This window comes from Dendropsophus ebraccatus, chromosome 6 (genome assembly GCF_027789765.1).
Source record: "Dendropsophus ebraccatus isolate aDenEbr1 chromosome 6, aDenEbr1.pat, whole genome shotgun sequence".
In the NCBI taxonomy this organism is placed as follows: Eukaryota; Metazoa; Chordata; class Amphibia; order Anura; family Hylidae; genus Dendropsophus; species Dendropsophus ebraccatus.
Window position 1 is genome coordinate 125,620,305 of NC_091459.1, and position 24,598 is coordinate 125,644,902.

The window sequence follows — 24,598 nt, forward strand, 5'->3', positions numbered from 1 at the left end:
CATTATACCACCACACAGTATAATACTGCGGAAAACATGGACACGGTCATAGGCTGTATCCATTGTTTCCAGGACCCCCTAGGGCCACATCCAACTTCTCCAGCCACTGGTAATCAATGCCAAACGCTTGAGTTCGGAGAAACCGGCTAGAAGTTTGCTCATCTTTAGTCCAGGCAGTCATACTATACTATACTCACTATACCAATACTTTGTGTTACAAGAATGCTCTTTTAATATAGGGAGTTGGACCTATGCTCCGAGTTTAAGGAGGACCAAAAAAAATAAATACACGTTTGTATCTTATATGTAAGTAGTGTTGAGCCAACCTATCAAAATCTTTGGCAATGTTAGCCAAATCCGAACACTAGGCATTTGATTTCCGGTGGATGCCACCCTAGGGTTGCCAGGACAACTTGGATACAGCCGATTTCCAGGACTTCCTAGGATGGCATCCACCTTCTGCAAATGCCGCAATTTAAACACCTAAGGGGAGATTTATCAAACATGGTGTAAAGTGAAACTGTCTCAGTTGCCCCTGGCAACCAATCAGATTCCACCTTTCATTTTCCAAAGAGTCTGTGAGGAATGAAAGGTTGAATCTGATTGGTTGCTAGGGGCAACTGAGCCAGTTTCACTTTACACCATGTTTGTTAAATCTCCCTTCTAGTGTTCAGGTTGTCAAGCCCAAACTTTTTGACAGGTTCACTCAAGACTCTGTATAATCCATGGTGCCTTCTCTGATGACCTCCCTCCCTTTGGTCCCGATGTGCGGATGGATTCTAATTATTTGTTGTAACTTTTTTTTTTTTTCCATAAAATCCCATAAAAAATTTTTTTCCAACTTTGCAGAAAAGCGGAGTACCTCACATGCCCTGAATCTAATCAGAAGAAAAGTTGATTTTACTCCTGCCAAGCAAATAGGACGATCATTTTTCACATTCTTACATTTTCCAGGGTAGTTTCAAGTTAGATTATGTTACTGTTGCTTATGAGTTCCTGCAAACTCCCTCAGCCCCTGCCCTGGTTGTAGCAGTAAGGGCCCAAGTGAATTTTACTGGGAAATATTGCTAACGTTTCAGGCAGTATGTTTTCTGTTGTCTGCCATATATACAGTTAATGTTTTGTGTGCGTCTGATTAGTGTGGAAAAAAAAAAAAATTAATGCACTTCTGTATTATGATTTATGGACTGAAGTCGGTGCCCGATGTCATTTTGCCAACTCTGAAGTAAATTTTTTTTTTCTTTTTCCATTTTTTTTTTCTTTTTTTTTTTTCGATTTGGATATTAGACCCGGCTACTGTTTTTGTTGATCTTTTTAACTTGTGAATGGGCCTAATTCAAATCTTAGCAGCATGGGATCTGAAAATTAATAATGCTCCAATTCAGACAGTGATATTGAGTGAAACATTGGCCAAGTGTGCGAGATGGAGAGCGGTAGAATTTCATTAAATCGTTTTCAGGTGCACTTTTTTTTTTTTTTTACTTCTTCCCTTGACTCGTGTAATGTGAGTTTTGAAGTTCCCATTTCCTGCGCTTTTGTAGTGGATTTAGTTAATTCCGAGTTTATCTCTAAGAAACTCACCCTTGCTCTTTGTGTTTTTGGTTCTTGGCTTGCTTGTATATAAGATTTAGCAATTTCAAAGACTAGTAAATATATTTACAATGTAGAAAAGGTCAGATGTATAAATAGCTTCTCGCCAAATTCACGTGAAAAGGAAATCCATCAGAGACGGCTCTTAAAGGGATCCGGTTATTAAAGAAACATGCCAGGCAAAAGTTATACGTTGTGTTATACTTGGTGTGGGGCCTTAGGGGGCAGTGTAGAGTGAAAGAATTCTCTTTCAGTACTAATCTACTCCATCCCTCGATCAAAACATGTCTATATGACATATGAAAGTTTTTTTAAATGACAGTAATGCTTTTAGATAGTCCGCATTTTCCTGGTCTCCTTATCTCTATAGAATATCCTAAAAAACTGCCCTAATTATTATCATTTTTTTTTTAGTTGCAGCAAGCGGCCGAGGTGTCCCAGATGAGAGGCGCTAGAGTTATTTCATCTGAAGATATTCTTTTCCTCATGCGCAGAGATAAGGTAAGAAACAGACCAGTTGACAAACACAACTACTATAATACTGCCTCCTATATACAGGAATATAACTACTATAATACTGCCTCCTATATACAGGAATATAACTACTATAATACTGCTCCTATATACAAGAATATAACTACTATAATACTGCTCCTATATACAAGAATATAACTACTATAATACTGCTCTCTATATACAAGAATATAACTACTATAATGTGGCTCAGGGAAGAAACAGAGTGCTGCACATCACACCCATGGCTGATACTAGTGCCGCTTGGCTAAATAAAAAACACATCAGAATTTTGTGTATGAATTGATCAAGCCATACTGCCCCATGTACCTCGTGCCGGTATCTGATACACATGGGTCCCTACACTAAGTCCACACCGTGCCAGTCAGTGGCCACCAACCCCGCAGGCGTGCACAGCCAGGGAACGGGGGCCATGGGACGGCCCTGCGACCCCCATGCCACAGGACCAGACCCAAAAACACCACACCAGAACCCGGCCAGCACCGCCGGCGGAGAAGGTCGCCCCCAAGCAGCACAAGTCTGGATAAGGTATTGCGCTCACCATAGCTGCAGCAAACAGAATGGGAAAAAAACAGGAGGGATTAAAACCATGTGCACTCAGGTGTCTCCTGCTAATTGCGGTCATGTGGGTCTCACCAGGAGGAGTGCAATACACGGAGAAAAGAGAGAAACAAAATGTGGCTCAGGGAAGAAACAGAGTGCTGCACATCACACCCATGGCTGATACTAGTGCCGCTTGGCTAAATAAAAAACACATCAGAATTTTGTGTATGAATTGATCAAGCCATACTGCCCCATGTACCTCGTGCCGGTATCTGATACACATGGGTCCCTACACTAAGTCCACACCGTGCCAGTCAGTGGCCACCAACCCCGCAGGCGTGCACAGCCAGGGAACGGGGGCCATGGGACGGTGGTACACGGGACAATATGGCTTGATCAATTCATATACAGACACTCTGGTGTTGATTTTTAATATAGGCCTAGCGGCATTAGTATCAGCCATAGATGGGATGTGCAGCGGTTCCATTCTCTCCAGTTCGTGTTTTGCAATTCTCCCTCTCTGAACAGCTAGCACTCCTTTATAAGACCCACATGACCAAAATTAGCAGGAGATGCCTGTGCTCACATGTCTGGACCCTATGTCTTCCCCATTCTGTGATAGCAGCAATGGTAAGTGTAATACCATATCCATACTTGTGTCGTTTGGGGGCAGCCTTCCCCGCCGGTGGTGCTGGCTGGGTTTCGGTGGGGCTTTTTGGGTCTGGTCCTGTGACATTGGGGTTGCAGGGCCGTTCCATGGCCTCCCTTCCCTGCACGTGCACGCTTTGCGGGGTTGGCGGTCGCTGACCGACACGGTGTGGAGTTAGCGTAGGGACCCATGTGGACCAGAGGACCTGCGCGGTGGTACACGGGGCAATATGGCTTGATCAATTCATATACAGACACTCTGGTGTTGATTTTTAATATAGGCCTAGCGGCATTAGTATCAGCCATAGATGGGATGTGCAGCGGTTCCATTCTCTCCAGTTCATAACTACTATAATACTGCTCCTATATACAAGAATATAACTACTATAATACTGCCTACTCTATACAGGAATATAACTACTATAATACTGCTCCTATATACAAGAATATAACTACTATAATACTGCCTCCTATGTACAGGAATATAACTACTATAATACTGCTCCTATATACAAGAATATAACTACTATAAGTGGATGGCCGTCATGTAATGGCAAATATTTGCTGTTATTTTAAAACAACGTCTGTTATATTGAAATAATGGCAGTTATTTACCCTTATATGACGGCCATCCACTCAATTTCAACATTGTGTGAACAGAGCCTTTCTGTGTTTTCAATCCACTCCTGGTTTTGGTTGCTATGAGGCCTGAAATATACAGCCTCAAATATACGTAGTGTGAACCCAGCCTAATACTGCTCCTATATACAGGAATATAACTACTATAATACTGCCTCCTGTATACAAAAATATAACTACTATAATACTGCTCCTATATACAAGAATATAACTACTATAACACTGCCTCCTGTATACAAGAATATAACAACTATAATACTGCTCCTATATACAAGAATATAACTACTATAATACTGCTCCTATATACAAGAATATAACTACTATAACACTGCTCCTAAATACAAGAATAAAACTACTATAATACTGCTCCTATATTCAAGAATATAACTACTATAATACTGCTCCTATATACAAGAATATAACTACTATAATACTGCTCCCATATACAAGAATATAACTACTATAATACTGATCCTATATACAAGAATATAACTACTATAATACTGCTCCTATATACAAGACTATAACTACTATAATACTGCCCCCTATATACAAGAATATAACTACTATAATACTGCTCCCTATATACAAGAATATTACTACTTAAATACTGCCTCTATGTACAAGAATATAACTACTATAATACTGCCCCTATATACAAGAATATAACTACTATAATACTGGTGGGTCATGTGACTGTCGTTACATTTATTTGCTTTTACAGAAAAAGTTGAAGCGACTGCTGAAATACATGGTTTTTCGGGATTACAAATCGAAGGTACTGAAAGGCATTGAGGAGGATGATCTGGAAGGTAGGTAGACCTGAGACAGATGCAGCCTGTATAGCATGTGTAGGGGGCGCTATAGATCACCTGACAAGGCGAGGATTATAATTTGCTTGCCTGTCAGTAATCCGATGAGATGGGAATGACGATGAGAGTAATTTATTCCAGCGTGGGTAATCTTAGTGCGGTGACAATGGGCAGAGGGGCTAGCCCTGATCTTTATTGCACAGGACAGCTGCTAATACATAATTCAGGAAAATCCTCTGCGAGTTCTCCCTTCTGCAGAGACAAGGTTGACATATGCAGAATGACTTATTCCATGTGTGCGCGGCGTCTGGTGCCAACAGGACGATTCATGGGTTGGAATCATTTCTTTTATGATTCTGCTATTAGGCAATTTTCAGGAGCTGCTGTGGAAATAAAAGAGCCACAGAACCTATTGTAAATGTTCGGCGAAGCACGCTCTGGGGTTCTCCGAAAAGGTGAAAGCAATTTACGTTTTTATTGAATGCCTCTGTCTCCGAGGCAAAACTTACACCAAACTTTTGACAAAGTTTCCAGATATATATAAACCTTCCAGTTAACCCTTGAATATACTGCGGATTTAAAAGTACAAAAGTATGTTATTGATTCATATTAAAGTGGTATAACAAAATCTTACCAGTCTGACACAGTGCTCTCTGCTGCCACCTCTGTCCGTGTCAGGGACTGTCCAGAGCAGCGGAGGTTTTCTATGGGAATTTTGCTACGGCTCTGGACAGTTCCTGATATGGACAGAGGTGGCAGCAGAGAGCACTGTGTCAGACTGGAAAGAATACACCACTTCCTGCAGGACATGCAGCAGCTGATAAGTACTGGAAGACTGGAGATTTTTAATTTACACATCTGTATAACTTTTTTTCACACCAGTTGATTTGAAAAGAATTTTAATTGAAAAGGTTTTGATTGAAAATATCCATTAGTTAGGTACTTCACACTTAAAAACAATTCCATATATACAAAGGGATATGCCATATGTTACCTGTTTACATTTTATTGAGGTCCATAGGAATGCACACCTCAGGTGCGAGTGGCTGGCCGGAGAACATGGTCTGCATGACTACAAGCACTGCAGCTCTGCCCAATGCCTACTGAGTATGATTGTTTTTGCAGCAGTGGTAGAACATTATGGGCACAGCGTCCATAAGCTGCATGGTAATGTGGAAGGTTTTTAGGCTTTGGGGGATGTGACTGGTTCCCTTTTCAATCTTATTTATGTGTATAGTTTAACTAGTTCTTCAGAACGAAAACAGAGCTGTTATCTTATCTGCTTTCTAATGCTAAAGAAGCGACTCTTCTCATCTCGTCTCAGTCTATATGGCAAAGTTGACAAATGAGCCGCAATAAACAGAAAAAAATAGCTGAATATTTACACTAGTAGCCAATGAATGAGAAAGATGATACAAAATCCTGCTTTTAATAATACGTAAATTTTAGAGATGATTGCAGTCAATTCTGATTGTTCGCCATTTAATTACCGGTGCTTGGTGAGTTGGATGCAGCCGTAGAGAGTGCGGAGTAACATGGGTACAGCCATAGGCTACAAGCTGGATACATGTTTTCCAGGCAGCGTTAGGGATGCATCCAACTTCTTTAGCCACCTCTATTCAATTGCAAACGATCAAATTTAAGCATGCTCGAGTTGCCCTCATCTTTAGTCATTTTGTTATTTTACATTCCCAGAGAGTCGCCAGTAGCAGAGGAGCTTTATAACAAAGCCTTATGTAAGTTTATAGTATTGGTATCCTGCCTTATCCAAGAAAAAATAGTCATTAAAGTGTCACTGTCGTTTAAATATGTCGTTACAGGCAATTTTAAGAAACTTTGTAATTGGGTTTATTAGGCAAAAAATGGATTTTTATCATGAAAAAGCAGTTTGAAGCTCTCCCCCCTGTCTTCATGGTTCTCTTATGGAGAGGGGAGGGGTGGAGGGAGATGAGGCACAAAAACAGGACAACAAAGAGTTAATTTACAGCTACATCACCGGGCTATCTCCTTTAAAGTCAGCAGTGACCTCTCTGACCTCTTTATACTGGCTTTCAGACAGCTCCCACTGTATAATCCTTTGTTCTCTGCTCTCTGCTGGCGACTAATCTTCCTCCTCCCCCTCCCCTCTCCATAGATTACGTCTGATGTAAAAGAGTCGTGATTTCCTGATAATGAGCAGTGGGTGAGAGAGAGGGGGGGGGGGCCTGGGGAAAGTCTTTTTGAATGCAGATAATGGCATATTTGCCCAGTAAACCCAATTACAACATTTCTTAAAATCGCCTGGACTATTGATTTCTGAAAAAAAAAAAAAAAATATACATATATATATATATATATATATATATATATATATATATATATAGATCCAACCCACTTGGAAACAGCGGTATCTCCTGGTGGGCGCACAGTCCTCTGCCGGGTTGGCTAGTACCCAGCTCTTTATCCAGGCAAAAAAGTTTGAAGACAGCGTCCTTGCAGTATCCAAAAGTTTATTTAGCCAAATGCATACACAGAAAAAAAATTACGACGTTTCGGCTCTAAAACATACTGAGCCTTTCTCAAGTATAACATTACCCTATGTTAACCGGAGTTTTATACAAAAAGTGACCAATCACCATTGACACATAATTAAAACCTCGACCTATCAAAAGGCCTCATGGGCGGGCACATCGTTCACAAGCCATAGTGTTATAATTATATCCATAATAAACATTGCTCAATTCACAATAACTTAATCCCAAGTTCATCACTTATCATGTCATCTCCTGGTATCACACGATCCTCACAACCGACTTCAGGAACTCCATCATTCAGTCGATCACGCCGCACCTCCATCACCGCTTGTAAACATTGGGAGTACGGCTGCGCACACCGACGATCTCCATTGGTATTGATGTTTCCATAGTAACCGATGCTTCACCTCCTATTGGTTCACTATGTATGATGTAGAGTCCATTCCACTTGTATGTGCTCTCACCGCCTTCCGAGCTTGTTATTGACAGGTCAGTCCTGCTGCTGTCAAGCAATTACCGTGCCGGATCCCCAGCCATTCCGCTCTGTTCACACCCAAGTTCACTTAGCTCGCGGTTTTCCATAACCTTCTTGGGATGATGCACAAGTGAAATTGTCCATGCCGCATTTATAGTGATGGAATAATCCCGCTGCCATTTTCCTCTATATCCATTAGGAATCCAAGACATATCGCAGGATAGACTTTAACCCCTTAGCGACCCATGACGTATCTGATACGTCATGGTGCCGCTCGGGGTGTTCAGAGCGGGGTCCCGCCGGGACCGCGCTCTGAACGGCGCTGATCCCGGCTGACACGTGCAGCCGGGCAGTGCCTCTATTAACCGGCGCGGGTCCCGTTGCCGCACCGGCTAATTAAGCCTCTAAGTGCAGCTGTCAAACCTGACAGCTGCACTTAGAGGCACTGCGCCGCACGTCCCTGGTGTCTAGTGGGACGGATCTCCCCCCCCCGCGATGCGATCGCGGGGGGGGAGATCCGTTCTCCTGCCCATGCCGGGCCTCAGCGAAGGAATGACGCTGATCCCGGCTCGGCAATAGATTGCTATGGCCTGCAGCAGGCCATAGTAATCTATGACCGATCTAATCGATCTTTGCTGTGTATATACACAGCATTGATCTCTATGAGAGATCATTGCTGTGTATATACAAGCCCCCCAGGGGGGCTTCTAGTGTATGTAAAAAAAAAAGTAAAAAAGTGTTTTTATTAATAAAAAATCCCCTCCCCTAATAAAAGTCCAAATGACCCCCCTTTTCCCATTTTATAAATATAAATTAATAAATAAATAAACATATTTAGTATCGCCGCGCGCGTAATCGCCCGAACTATTAATTAATCACATTCCTGATCTCGCACGGTAAACGGCGTCAGCGCAAAAAAATTCCAAAGTGCAAAATTGCGCATTTTTGGTCGCATCAAATCCAGAAAAAATTTAATAAAAAACGATCAAAAAGTCGTATATGCGCAATCAAGGTACCGATAGAAAGAACACATCATGGCACAAAAACTGACACCTCACACAGCCCCATAGACCAAAGGATAAAAGCGCTATAAGCCTGGGAATGGAGCGATTTTAAGGAACGTATATTTGTTAACAATGGTTTGAATTTTTTACAGGCCATCCGATACAATATAAGTTATACATGTTATATATCATAGTAATCGTAACGACTTGAGGAACATGCATAACAAGTCAGTTTTACCATAGGGCGGACGGCGTAAATGCAAAACTCCCCGAAATCAAAACAAATTAGTTTTTTTTTCAATTTGACAGTGCAAATTATTTTTTTCCGGTTTCGCAGCATATGTTATGGAAAAATAATGCCTGTCATTGCAAAGTACAATTGGTTTCGCAAAAAATAAGCGCTCATATACGTCTCTAGGTGAAAAATTGCAAGCGCTATGGACTTTTAAACTTAAAATGGAATAAGCAAAAGCGCAAAAACGAAAATAGGCTTTGACCTTAAGGGGTTAAACAGTAGTCTGTACGGTGCGCTAATTTGTCTCTCTCACTCCCAAGGCGGATTTGGATATTGCGGCGTGTCGTCCAATGCCGGAGTATTCCCTCAGAAGGTCATCGGCCATGTTACCAGTAATGTGAACAGTCCCTTAAGAATAAGAAACAGTCATTAAAATCAACATACTACATAGTACTAAAATGCAAGTAGTCATAATTGTGAGTCACATAAATACACCCAGACTGTATTCCAAATTCATGCCTCACGGCCAAACACAGTCTAGGGTGTGAATTCACCTAATTTCTTTCTGTTTTAAATTTTTTTCTCTATCTCCTCCTCTTCTCAGTATCGGCACGCTGCCAATCACCCTATATCTAAACTGGCTGACAGAGTGCCCACACTCTACGAAATGCTTTGCCACTGGGTGTTCTCATTTCTTTAACCTGATGGTACTCTTGTGATATGAGCCCACATATATGAGCCCACATGGGCACTGTATCATATATATGACGAATTTAGAATCACACGTATATCTCTGTTTGATGTAATATTTCTTGCCTGTGCGGGGATGTCTCTTATATTTTTTCCTTTTTTATACGCCATCATAGGGGGCTGTAAAAATTCTGGTACTTTATCCCCTAGTCCCAGTACCGGAATTTTTACAGCCCCCTATGATGACGTATAAAAAAGGAAAAAATATAAGAGATATGTTGGTTCACTCAGATGTGGGATCTGCCAAGAGAGAGACACAGATGGTATTGGCAAAACCAAAAAATGGTAATTTTCCGTGTCTACATTGTAGTAACTGTAATAATATCATGAAGGGGGATTCATTTCAACATCCCCGCACAGGCAAGAAATATGACATCAAACAGAGATATACGTGTGATTCTAAATCCGTCATATATATGATACAGTGCCCATGTGGGCTCATATATGTGGGCGAGACAGTGACAGAAGTAAAAACTAGAATGAACAATCACAAGAGTACCATCAGGTTAAAGAAATGAGAACACCCAGTGGCAAAGCATTTCGTAGAGTGTGGGCACTCTGTCAGCCAGTTTAGATATAGGGTGATTGGCAGCGTGCCGATACTGAGAAGAGGAGGAGATAAAGAAATGAGGTGGATTCACACCCTAGACTGTGTTTGGCCGCGAGGCATGAATTTGGAATACAGTCTGGGTGTATTTATGTGACTCCCAATTATGACTACTTGCATTTTAGTACTATGTAGTATGTTGATTTTAATGACTTTGTTTTTTATTCTTAAGGGACTGTTCACATTACTGGTAACATGGCCGATGACCTTCTGAGGGAATACTTCGGGCATTGGACGACACGCCGCATTATCCAAATCCGCCTTGGGAATGAGAGAGACAAATTAGCGCACCGTACAGACTACTGTTTAAAGTTTATCCTGCGATATGTCTTGGATTCCTAATGGATATAGAGGAAAATGGCAGCGGGATTATTCCATCACTATAAATGTGGCATGGACAATTTCACTTGTGCATCATCCCAAGAAGGGTATGGAAAACCGCGAGCTAAGTGAACTTGGGTGTGAACAGAGCGGAATGGCTGGGGATCCGGCACGGTAATTGCTTGACAGCAGCAGGACTGACCTGGCAATAACAAGCTCGGAAGGCGGTGAGAGCACATACAAGTGGAATGGACTCTACATCATACATAGTGAACCAATAGGAGGTAAAGCATCGGTTACTATGGAAACATCAATACCAATGGAGATCGTCGATGTGCGCAGCCGTACTCCCAATGTTTACAAGCGGTGATGGAGGTGCGGCGTGATCGACTGAATGATGGAGTTCCTGAAGTCGGTTGTGAGGATCGTGTGATACCAGGAGATGACATGATAAGTGATGAACTTGGGATTAAGTTATTGTGAATTGAGCAATGTTTATTATGGATATAATTATAACACTATGGCTTGTGAACGATGTGCCCGCCCATGAGGCCTTTTGATAGGTCGAGGTTTTAATTATGTGTCAATGGTGATTGTTCACTTTTTGTATAAAACTCCGGTTAACATAGGGTAATGTTATACTTGAGAAAGGCTCAGTATGTTTTAGAGCCGAAACGTCGTAATTTTTTTTTCTGTGTATGCATTTGGCTAAATAAACTTTTGGATATTGCAAGGACGCTGTCTTCAAACTTTTTTGCCTATATATATATATATATATATATATATATATATACACACACACATACACACGCACACGACAGTGACTCTTTAAGTTAACTTCATTCTAATAATGAAAACACGACTCTGCTCAATATGCCCCAGTCCGTATGGCAAAACTGATTGGTGCACTGCACAAATTCTGGCCTCATTGGTTGCTCTAGTGGCCATTTGGAGAACTGAAATATTTTTTTTTATGTGGATAGTCAAATAAAAAAGTATAATAAACTACTTAGAGTTAATGATCCTGCTGGTCTAGTAAGTATGGGTCTGTTCTATAGTAGCCGGCGTGCAGCCTGTAATGTTTTGTCTATTGCAGTACATGATTTACATGTGGAATGTCACAAGCTGGATAAGTGCGCTGTAATAACACATTTACCTTTACTAGATCTACTGTTATACGGCAGTTTTGATGGGAAACATCAGTAGCTTTTCAGGGCTAGCCATTTTTTCTTTTCCATCTTCTCCTCTGCTCGGAGATTTAAAACACCTGAAATAATAAGTTCCAGGAAAGAGAATTGTATTTTTGGAAGACATTATGCAGTAATTAACATAACTTAGAAGGTTTTTAAATATATGTTATTCGCACAGTTTTGACTATCTGGAAAGGAATGTTCTTATTTTCTCTTTTGGGGCTTTTTTTTTATATTCCTATTTAAAATGTTGCCATGTCGTCCATTACATTTCCCTTACACATTTAGTTTCTTGCCATTGCCTACAATGTAAAATAAAAAATATACAGTGGTGCCTTGGATTACGAGCATAATCTGTTTCGGGATCGTGCTTGTAATACAAATTACTCTTAAACCAAAGCAAATTTTCCCATAAGAAATAACTGGAATGCAGACAATTGGTTCTACGCCCCTCAAAAATAATTTTTTTTGTTCTGAACAACATGTAAAACAAATAATTTAAACATTTAGAAACAGCAGAATATGTGATATTATAAGTTACTGTACAGTATAGCACTCAGCATGTGGTGTATAATGTATAGTAACTGCATAACCCTGATAACACAGCAGCAGTTTGTAGATACAGGATGGAGATGCAGATCCCCATAATGCATTAGCGTAGTACAACAGGCTAGAATAGAGAAGCAAAGCTGGACCAATCAGAAAGTGAGAATCACAGAGCTGTGCAGGAGGACAGTGACAGAAACTTTTCTATATAGCAGTGTGAGGCACATTATTGCAGCAGTGTGTATAGCTGAGTGTAAGTGCAGGAACTTTATAGCAGCAGTGTGTATAGCTGAGTGTAAGTGCAGGCACATTATCGCAGCAGTGTGTATAGCTGAGTGTAAGTGCAGGCACATTATAGCAGCAGTGTAAATGCCTAAGGTACATTTTAGCAGGAATGGAGAGGGTGGGTAACACACGGGCTGACAGAGACTGCAGGGAGGAATGAGCAGGATATATGTAAGCACATAAACGCAGCACTCTCTGTCCGGGGAGAGAGGGGTTACAGCTATGGAGAGATTACCTCCACAGTCCTGTCCCCTGATGCAAACCCTAGCCTGAAGTGGATCTGTATGATTTGGAAAGTGAGGGAGACTTCCTGGGTCAGAGTACAGGGCTGTAGACCCCGCAATGCAGACCATATCCTTCCCCCTCCTACCCAGTACAGGAAGCTCTTAAACCAAAGTAATGCTCTTAAACCAGGTTACAATTTTGAAAAACTGTGAGCTCTTTTTGCAAAACGCTCTCAATCCAAGTTGCTCTTAAACCGAGGTACCACTGTATATGAAAACAATAAAATGTACAGAAGGTACCACAAACAGGTTACAAAAATGTAGTGTCGACCCAGCCTTAGTGACATATCAAAGGTTTTGTACAATAATATGGATACTTAAAAGGTGTACTCTGGAGAATTTTTTTTTTTTTTTAAATCGGCTGGTATCAGAAGGTTGTAAATTCCTTCTGTTTAAAAAAAACTTTAAAAAAATGTCTCCTTGCTGCTGCTCTGGACAGTTCCTGACATGGACAGAGGTGGCAGCAGAGAGCTTTGTGTCAGACTGGAAAGAATACACCACTTCCTGCAGGACATACCGCAGCTGATAAGTACTGGAAAACTGGAGATTTTTAAAAATAAGTAATTTATAAATCTGTATAACTTTTTGACACCAGTTGATTTAAAAACATGTTTTTTCTTCAGAGTACCCCATAATGAAAAATGTGCAACCATTCTTTCTTACATTGCCCTAATGCATAAAGAAAGCAATATGTAAGGATTTATGGAAGTTTTGATTGAAAATCAGTTCCCTACAATTCCTATACAGTTATGTTTCTTCATAGTTACAGAATACTGCAGAAGCCAAAGAGACCGTAATGGTGAGTGACATGAGGGTGGTAGTCCTTAGCTGTCACGGTGGCTGGAGACTTTCCTGCAGACCTCCTGCACTTCTTGGGCTGGCACAGTGATGAGGAGATTGCACTGAATGATGGTGGTAGTAGTAGTAGTAGTAGTAGTAGTATTCCCCTGGAGCACTCCTGTGTCTGTTTCTCATGAATGGTGTATAGTTTGATGGTGAAGGGCCAGTAGCCAGAGACTGGGTTGACTTGAAATCTCACTTTAAAGAGGCTATCCAGTGCTACAAAAACATGGCCACTTTCTTGCAGAGACAGCCTCAATCTTGTCTCCAGTTTGGGGGCAGGTTTTGTAAGTCAGTTCCATTGAAGTGAATGGAGCTTAATTGCAAACCACACCTGAACTGGAGACAAGAGTCGTGTTGTCTCTGGAAGAAAGTGGCCATGCTTTTGTAGCGCTGGATAACCCCTTTAAGCTGAAGGCACACAGTCTGTAACAAGGTTCCACACAGGCTTTGCTGAGACTCGGGGAGGTTTTCCATTTTCCAGATTCTGTTTCTGTCTCTTTCTTCAGTGGTTAGGTTTCTGGAGGCAGGCAAACAATTGCTTAAAGAGAATGTACCGTCAGGTACATCCTCTTTAATATGACCCTCGGATAGAACAGCGCCATCACAGGAAAGCCGATGCCGCGGCCCGTTTTTGAACCATGGCCCGGTTCCTGTGTACGGCGCCATTGTATCCAAGGGTACCGGGCCGAGACTTAGGCACTGGAGGCAGGCCGGCCTGACCCCAGTGGGAGGGAATTCCCTCCCCTCTATGACGCGGCTCCTTTAGAATCAATGGATCCATGTCATAGAGGGGCGGATAGTGTTAGGGTTAATGGGACTTGACTAGTGTTGGACGCCTTGGTCAAAATGTTCAGGTTCAGCAATGATCTCGCCACCCGAATGCTCTGCGTTTGTTTATCTGAGGCTGCAAACATTGGATGACACCGTAGGACTGCCAGAACAACATGGATACAGCCATAGGTCATAGGACTTTCCAGGACTCCCGAGGGCGGCATCCAATTTCTGCAGCTGCAGGGAATCAAATGCTTAGCATTCGAGTTCGGAAACCGGAACATTTTGACAGGTCCGATCAACTCTAGTCAAGTCTCATTGACCCTAACCCTGTGCTGGCCTAGTAGGACACAACACTACAAACAAACCCTGTGTAGTCTGATCTGGCACTCATGTTCCCTTCCATCTCATCACTGCTTCATGGTACATTTGGTAGGTTAGTAATAAGTAGGGAACAGAAGTAGGGAGAGTATGACAGCAGGATCAGACTACCCAAAGTTAGGTGTACATTCACATTTAACAATGATTGCTCATTTTGTTGGCCACCTTCTGGAGATCACAATTTTCCCCACAAAATTGATTGGAACACAATTTGCTTAAAGGGAACCTGTCACTAGTCTCATGCGCTTATTGAGTGATCTCTTTTTGTAAATAGTAACAGACCGATTAATCAGTCCCGGGAGCCACCCATTGGTTCAGGCAGCATGAAACGGCTGAGAGTTCCCTTCAAAATTCTTAAAGGGGTTATCCAGCGCTACAAAAACATGGCCGCTTTCTTCCAGAGACAGCACCACTCTTGTCTGCAGTTTGGGTGGGGTTTTGTAACTTAGTTCCATTGAAGTTAATGGAGCTTAATTGCAAACCACACCTGACCTGAAGACAAGAGTGTTGCTGTTTTGGAAGAAAGTGGCCATGTTTTTGTAGCTCTGGATAGCCCCTCTAACATTGGACAGATGCTTCCACTCTTACTGCCCATTAGTGTTAATCAGATTTGCCAAACTGTTCAGGTTCAGCCATGTTCTCTGAACCTGAATGCTCGGCATTGACTTCCGGCAGCTGGGAGGCAAATGCCGAACATTTGACTTTGACCATTCCCCAACAGTTCTGCAAGTTTGCTGAACACTACCGCTCCTCTCACCATATGTTGAGCCAATAGAAAAGGTTACGGAAAAACCTATATTAGTGCTGACCACTACACAACCTTCTTCACTCCTTTTTGCAGCCATGTCTTACACTGTTCTCTTATGATTAGTAAAAACAATAACCTGTATCTTTTTGTCACTGTTTTTGTGCAGAGAAGCTGGCCCCGAACAATACTGTAAATAAACGCCAAAAACTAGCCCAGGACTTTCTGAACTCCATTGACCAGACCGGAGAGCTCCTTGCCTTGATGGAAGATGATGAGATTGATGAAGTTAAACAAGAACGGATGGAGGTAATACATTCCAATTTTTTTTTCTTTCACAAATTGCCAAAATTTGGACTTTTAATCCCTGCTGTGGGAATGCCCCCATGATGCATCTTGGTTGGGGTTTACATAAACCCTGCTCCTTTCTAGTCCCGTTTACAAGCATAGCCTGTAGAGATGAGTGAACCTCCAACATGCTCGGCATTTGATTACCAGTGGCTGAAGAGGTTGGATGCAGCCCTAAGGCTGCCTGGAAAAGATTGATACAGTCATAGGCCATAGGCTGCATCCAACTTCTTCAGCCACTGGTAATCAAATGCAGAGCGTTTGTGTTCAGATGAACCCGAGCATGCTCAAGGTTCAACCATCTCTACAGGCTGTGCTTGTAAACAGGACTACAAAGGTGCACACAGTGTTTAATCTCCAGAGTACCCCTTCAACTTTTGAAATGAATTATATGTACATATGCATTTTGAAACAAAAAGTTGCCAATTGGACAGAATATATGACCCCCCCCCCTCCAAATAAATTAATGATAGCCCGACAGTCACATATCTCTGGGCATGGAAATACAATATTTGAAGGAACTTGTTACTGAGTGGTGTAATTCGCGGCAGGCTCCTGGTTGTTTTGAGCTCTTGTTCCTCTCATTCCATCTTGACTTCAATCTATTTTCAGAACTAAAGAACGCCCATAAAAAGTTTAACAACCCAGGAATATGTTTAAATCATTAACCGTAACTTTTTCTTTTTATGTATCAATTACCTTGAGGGAGCGCGGTAATCTTGGTTTTGGACGATTGCAGATATTTCACGTTACACTTCGCCCTGGGGCCAAAAACCTTAACGGGACGTTCAGAACAGAAGATAAACACATAGTTCTGACGTCAGCAGGGCTTCAGCAGGATATGTTTTTGTTGTGGTGTGGTTTCACTTACAAAGCATTGCACTCCAACCATGTGTTCAAGAAGCAATCACCATGATAGAACACCACGGCATTGTGTCTATATTTATTCATAGTTGTAAAATCCGGTGCTATATAAAATAGTCACAATACAATGAGACATTGGGACGGTTTACATCACATTTGTGGCGCGTATAGGTCGGCAACGCGAAATGGGATGCTGGTATATAGATGCACGGGCAGGCGGGGCCCCATTGAGTTCAATAGCATGAACATAGACAGCTAACAACTAGGTTCAGGTAATTTCCCAAACATATACTTGTGTGAATTTGTATTCAAGAGTGCAGCAGACCAGGCTTTTGAGTACAAACATGAAAATTTCCTGAATGTAGTTACTGACGGGCTATATTTGGGCCATTAAAGTAAATGGGACTCCTGTCTGTGCATGTGTACACTAGCATCCCATTTTGACAGGTATCCATATACATATATGTGCAATGAGAGATGAGCGCACCTCAAACATACTCGAGTCCGATTACTCGGCATCTGGTGGCTGGAAAGTTTGGATAGAGCCCTAAGGAGTCTAGGAAAACTTGAATACAGCCATAAGCCATAGGCTGTATCTATGTTTTTCCAGTTGTCCCTAGGGCTGCATCCAACTTCTTCATCCACCAGGATTTATCCACCATAAGATCTGACTTGAGTATGCTTGAGTTGGTTCATCTGTATGTGCCATGGAAGGCACAACAGTATTGTGAACCTGGCATTATTCCATGGTATTCCACAGGGTATGTACAGCAGATAAGGAGACACTTCTGTGACAATTGGGTTGAGTCTTAAACCTGGGATAGGGCCTGTTTTTTAGAGAAGCTTGGAGTTGGAGAAGAGAAGCTTGTGTCTTGCTCCATTTAGTCCATGAATCAAGCAAATTTTACTCCTTAAAGTTAGCCATACACATGGAAGCATTTGGCCAGATCCTTCTCTTTGGGATCCCCAAAAACATTTGCTTGACGGCCCCATCCCAATTTTCGGATTGAGCCATCACTTTTAGGCTATGTTCACACTGCGTATAAATCCGTACTCAGTTCTTACGCCGCCGTACATGTGCGGCTGAAACTATGTGCGTGCGAAAAATCGACATGCGGCCGGATGCGTACACACTGCGAACATACGCCCGTAGTACAGTTATGCTTCCCTAGCTTGTTTCGAAGCGATCTGAAGCAGGTCATTTACTTGGAAATCTTGCCCAGCCCAATAAAACACACAGAACCTTTTGGATCGAAAAATCAAGTTCAATTTGGCTGAAATAAGTACTTTGTATGGGACCGCATGTAAATCCACGGCCGTGAGTTCGAACATTTCCGTCCTCAAACAATGGTCTTGTTAATTTTTCCCGGCAGCGTATACAATGCGATTGTAAGTTCATACGTAGTGTGAACTGTGCGGCCGTATATAGTATACTTTCAAGCGAACGCATCAACCTCAAAACTACGTACGTATATTCGCGGTTCGCGCTACGAGCGGAAATATACGTAGTGTGAACATAGCCCCAATGTGTATAGATGCCTTAAGATTCACTGTGGAGAGCACCTTTTAAATGGCTGCACTGGTGACTCATTTGGAGGTGTGAGAAATCACTGCCCCTAAATCCTTCTCTTAACTAACACAGAACTGCCGATATGAAACTCTAATAAAGATTCCTTCTCCCCAAGTGCATTATTTTACATTTGGAAACAGTGAACTGCAGTTTCTATTGTTTTGACCACTTATCTAAATCATTTTCCATAGTACAGACTAAAAGATATAGCGCAGTAATCATAGGCTCCAACCTGGTGAATTTTTTGCCCCTGAAATTTTCAAGTCGATTAGGTTACTTTTAGGCGTCATTATTGTCCAATTCTGGTTTATCAGCTGTTCTGGGTGACTGGATTTCGGGGCAACCGACTTATTGTATGTTCAAAAACGAACGGTACGTGTGGGTAATTATAGGTTAGACGCATTCTGCAGCCTGTATTTTATCTTCAGCCTTGGCTCTTGCCATTTTGTGCATTTTTATATATTTTATTACCTTAGCAGCTAATCCTTTAAGTGATTTCCACTGTACTTCCAACACTTGGATGTTGCATTAGTATAAATCTAGTAAATGTGGATTTTAGTGCTTTAATACTTTTGTACAATGGCTCATTTAAGAGCCAACAAAATGCAGACTCTTTAATTAAAGCAGGATATACTTTGTGTATTTTTGGTGCCAATCCTGATTTGGTTAAAAAATTCTTTGCTACTTTCTTGGCTATTTTTGAGACGTTTGTACAAAATTCAATATTAGGAATGTTTCCGAAACCTCAGCAATGTTGGGTACCACATCCACTACTGTACGAAATCACACTTTGTGCTGGACGGATCGTGCAATCTGTTATACCGAATCCGCTGGTACATCCATCGCCAATGGAAGAGTCCAAGGAAAAAAATTGTGGTGAGATTTTAAACCGTAATCACCCGCTAAGCGAAACCCATTTTTTGAAGTTCATTACTTGGTTGAAATTAAATACATCTTAAGCAATCCTCCTTTCTATATAATAGAATCATAAGAAATTCAAAATGGCACACACGGTGTCGGCTGGGTTTGCACTTTATGCAACAATTTCTGTCCGAGACCTTTTGCAATTTATGTGACAAACTATGTCATAGGATTTCTTGGGTAATTTCTAGATTCCTGGTGGTTGGCACATATTGATGAGCCTGGAAATAAATTGGAAGTAGGGATGAGCGAAAAGTTCAGAAATTTGGGTTTGGCTATGTTTTTCCGAACCTGATCGCTCGTCATTCCACTACTGGCATCTGGAGAAGTTAGATGCCGCTATAGGGAGTATAGCCTGGCATCTAACTTCTCCAGACGGGGGAGTCAAGTGCCAAGCACTCAGGTACGACCCGAACCCAAGGCATGGACTAATCATTGTTTTTTAAAATGTATCTTTGTAGATGACCGTGACCTAATTCTATGTCATAACTTGGATCAGACAAAGCGTATGTTTCCACACTGTCCTTTTTTTTTTGTGTAAAATAACGGCTAGCATGAGTGTGCGCCATTTGATTAGCGGTGGCTGCAAAGTTAGCTGCCACCCCCAGGGAGTTGTCGGACAAAGCCGAGCATGTTCAAGGTTTGGTCAACTCTCTATATAACTCAACATACCCAATACTTTTTCCTCCCCGACATTCAGTGAATGAACGTCAGCCATTCATTCCTAATCAACATTTGGCGGGATGGGGCGATGTTAGTCTAATGTGCACAGGCACCGTAATATTCCAGAAAACCTCTCTAATGTCTTTGTATCACATCACAGACTCTTTTTAAAATTCCATTTTGTTTCCAATAAAAAAATCATATTTTGCGTCTTCTGTTTCAGACATTGGATACGAGAGCAGCTCGTACAAAGGGGGGTTCTGGAGTCTTGTCCGTAAATCTTTTAGCCTACACTTATTACGGAGGTTTGGTTTGCACATCTGATTTTTATAGGGTCTTTATTCATGCGCTGCGCTGATGAGGAGGGTTGTAGCGCTTTGATGCTTTTCTTGTGAAACCACTCTGCTGATGAATGGATGTTCAGCATGAAGCCTGGTAGCTTATAACATCCCTTTCGGTGCAGCGTGCCAACTACTAAACATGGCTGATTGAGCATAGTTGGGTTGCGATCCAACACGACATAGCAATCAGTGCGGCAACACGTTGTATATCAGACATATAATAGTAAATACTCAGTCTATACCCCCGGGGTCTGCACTTCTTTTTTTTTTTTCCCTCCTCCTCGAAATTCCATACATTTAGGTTTTAAGCTATTAGGAGAAATAATCCATAATGTGTCATTAGCAATATAAATCAAACAAAACGTCTTGGATTTGCTGAAATGGCCTTAAATCTAACTTGTGTGTCATGTAAAATATAAGCGGACTGCCGAGGATCTCGGAGGGGAAAACGTCTCATTATTTCAGGGCTTGTGTTTCATTCTGAGATTTATAAACTGTGAACGATTGCTATATAGAAACAAAAAGACATTTGTACTTTTAGAACTTTGTAATATATTGTTCAGCGCAGCCTGCGAGTCCTCGGAAAGTTAGATGCCTTTTTTTTTTTTAAATAGTTTTGGCTCGGTAACAAAGTGTCACCAAGAACGGGGAATTTTCTGCAATCAATTGAACTGTGTTGTATATTTGTTGTTTTTGGGTTCTCTATGGTTTGGATCTTTTAGATATGTTATTATAATATAATCCGACAAAAACACATAAATAAAGCGAAAACATTGGGACAGCTCTGTTGGCAATGGCGGATAGTAAGAGGGGCAAATACATCAGAATCTCCCCAATTTCAGCAGTCAATCACACAGTGCTATCGATCTACTGCTGGTGGTGTGTCTAGAAGTGTAGGGCCCCACTTGAGATACCATAGACCATTTCTCATCCCAAAGCTTCAAGAGCCCTAAAAGCCATGGTTTAAAGGAAAGCATCTAGCCTGCTAATATGTCCCTCTAGAGCAGCGCTTCTCAAACTTTTTCTACTGGAGCCTCACCCAATAGTCCAAGGCAATGCCTGGGCCTTACCAGACTGACGAAGAGGATGCCTGGGCCTCACTACATGTGGTGAAAGTCCATTTAAAAGCTGAAAATAATACTAGGGCTCAGGGGCGTAACTAGAACTAGCTGGGCCCCATAGCAAACTTTTGATTGGGCCCCCCCCCCCCCCCAAACAACTGACCACTAAGCTGTGAAGAGAGAGCAATATGTATATATAGTATTAGGAAAAGCATTATAGCACCATGACCACTGCCATTACCACTATATTGTTACAAACCAAATCCAGTATATTAAGATGAATAATACAAACAGTACCAGTTTATATGGGACAAATATTACCCCCTCTCACTGACTAAAACCCCCACATACTGAATAATGCTACCACTGCTACGGAATAAAATCCACAGTCCAATATCACCATTGGCCATACAGTGGCATGTATAGGCTCCACACAGGCTTTACACACCATAAGTGATCACAGTGCAGTTACAGGCGTCTTCTCCAATCGGAGTTGCTCACTTTTCCCCTTCTTCTCCATCCAGCCTGGCCACCATAAGGACTTCTCTCAGTAGGATCTTACAGACAAACAGTTTAGGTTCCTCACTCATGCCCCAATATCCTACGCATCTATTTGCTCCATCTGTTCCCTCATATAGTGGTCCCCTCTGTATTCATATAGTAGTTAGACAACTGTGTCCCTCATTAAGTAGTTAGCCCCTTCTCTGCCCCCCCCCCCCATGTAGTACCGTATTTTTCGCTTTATAGGACGCGCCTTTTGATAAGACGCGCCCCTGATTTTAGGGGGGAAAATAGAAAAAAAATATTTTGCTCATTGTCACAGTTTGGAGATAGCAGCAGTGTGATTGGTGCCAATCCCCCCATATAGTGCCCCACATAGTAGCCAATGCCCCCATATAGTGCCCCACATAGTAGCCAATGCCCCCATATAGTGCCTCACATAGTAGCCAATGCCCCCATATAGTGCCTCACATAATAGCCAATGCCCCCATATAGTGCCCCACATAGTAGCCAATGCCCCCATATAGTGCCCACATAGTAGCCAATGCCCCCATATAGTGCCCCCCATAGTAGCCAATGCCTCACATAGTAGCCAATGCCCCCATATAGTGCCCCCCATAGTAGCCAATGCCCCCATATAGTAGCCAATGCCCCATATAGTGCCCCCCATAGTAGCCAATGCCCTCATATAGTAGCCAGTGCCCCCCATAGTAGCCAATGCCCCCATATAGTAGCCAATGCCCCCACATAGCCAATGCCCCCATATAGTGCCCCCCATAGTAGCCAATGCCCCCATATAGTATCCAATGCCCCCACATAGAAGCCAATGCCCCCATATAGTGCCCCTCATAGTAGCCAATGCCCCCATATAGTAGCCAATGCCCCCATACAGTGCCCCAATTGTAGCCAGTGCCCTCCATAGTAGCCAATGCCCCCATACAATGCCCCCATGTAGTAGCCAGTGCCCTCATATAGTAGCCAATGCCCCCATACAGTGCCCCCATATAGTAGCCAATGCCCCCAGACAGTGCCCCCATATAGTAGCCAGTGCCCCCATATAGTAGCCAATGCCCCATACAGTGCCCCCATAGTAGCCAATGCCCCATACAGTGCCCCCATAGTAGCCAATGCCCCATACAGTGCCCCCCATAGTAGCCAATCCCCCCTGCGACCAGAAAAACAACAAACAGGTTACTCACCTGTCCGCCGGCCCCAGCAGCTCCTCTCCCGACACTCCGGTCTCCCGTCATCCTCCGGGCACAGGCAGCGGGGGACAGAGAGACTGCCGCTGCAGAACACTTCCGGGACACAGGCAGCGTCTCTGTACCCCACTGCCTGTGCCCGGAGGATGACGGGAGACCGGAGTGTCGGGAGAGGAGCTGCTGGGGTCGGCGGACAGGTGAGTAGGACAGCGATCCCCTCCGCACGCCCAGCCCGCCCCCTCCATCGCCGCTTAGCCGATCAGGAGCCCAGGAAAGTGCTGCTCATTGCACTTTTCCGGGCTTCTGATCGGCTCAGCTGAGCAGCGATAGAAGGGGCGGGCGGAGGGGATGACTCAGGGCCGCTCACTATGCATATGCATAGTGAGCGGCAATACAGGGGGCGGGGGCATACTTTAACGCGGGGGCCCAGGCCCCCTAAGCCCCCGGCCCCATAGCGACGGCGTACCCTGCCCCCATGGTAGCTACGCCAGTGCTAGGGCTACCTTTCACCCGTCTCCCAAGCTCTATGTACTAATAAAGCAAGTACGAAATAAATTAATAATGTTGCTAAAATTAAGATTTTTGCAAACAGCAAAAGGACGGTGCAGATCATAGTTACTTTTGTGAAAACTAGCTCCCAAGCTGGGCCTCACCAACAACTAGGGGGCGTCTCACAGTTTGAGAAGCACCGCTCTAGAGCACGGGGTGCTGAGGATAAAGGTAAATTTCAAGGAACTTTGTAGTTTAGTAGGTATATAAATTAGGTGGTTTGGTGCACTGGAGGTGGAGCTACCACCCTCAGTGCACTTATCTGCCCCCAGCCGGCCCACCCTCCTAATTCGTCCGGGGCTCCGCCCCAATGGTCCATTGAGGGTGGTAGCCCCAACACCAGTGCACCAAACCACCTAATTTACATATCTACTTAACAACAAAGTTCCCAAAAACGGCCTTGAGGATCAAAGTAAGAAAATTACCTTCATACTATTACTTCATTACTATCATACAGATGGTTCTAACCTTCTGATAGTTTCCCTGCAAGGATTCTATAGAGAGAGGACTTGTGATGGACCCTCAATATCTCAACCTTGCAGTTTAAGGAAATCCTGAAGACGTGGTCTGGTGAGAAGCACTGCCATAGACTGTCAGCATATGTGACAACTAGAAATAAGAACTTGAGCATGCTGGTGTCCAGTTGTTCGGCATTTGATTACCGGTGGCTACAGAAGTTGGATGCAGCCCTAGGAAATCTGGAATTTTCGGGGCTCTGGAGGAATAGCTGACACTTGAAGCAATTCTCAGCCGAATGATCCTCAAGTGTATGACAGGCGTTAGATTAAATAGGTGAATGTGAAGTTATATTAAATGTCACTTAGCTACAAGTAATGTATCCTACCATACTGGAACAAATCAC

The 24,598-nt window shown here is 42.7% G+C and overlaps 1 protein-coding gene across 11 annotated transcripts in view; it reads left to right on the top strand.

Moving 5' to 3' along the window:
- The window catches only part of SUPT3H (SPT3 homolog, SAGA and STAGA complex component), a 389,270-nt gene that overhangs the window by 277,327 nt on the left and 87,345 nt on the right, over window positions 1–24,598 (top strand). For 7 of the 11 annotated variants that reach the window (XM_069975873.1, XM_069975874.1, XM_069975875.1 and 4 more), the window contains 4 exons: window positions 2,005–2,091; window positions 4,679–4,766; window positions 13,740–13,775; window positions 15,886–16,025. In XM_069975873.1, coding sequence (XP_069831974.1) covers window positions 2,005–2,091; window positions 4,679–4,766; window positions 13,740–13,775; window positions 15,886–16,025 — 351 coding nt within the window. The other 4 variants (XM_069975879.1, XM_069975880.1, XM_069975878.1 and 1 more) reach the window with 4 other exon arrangements.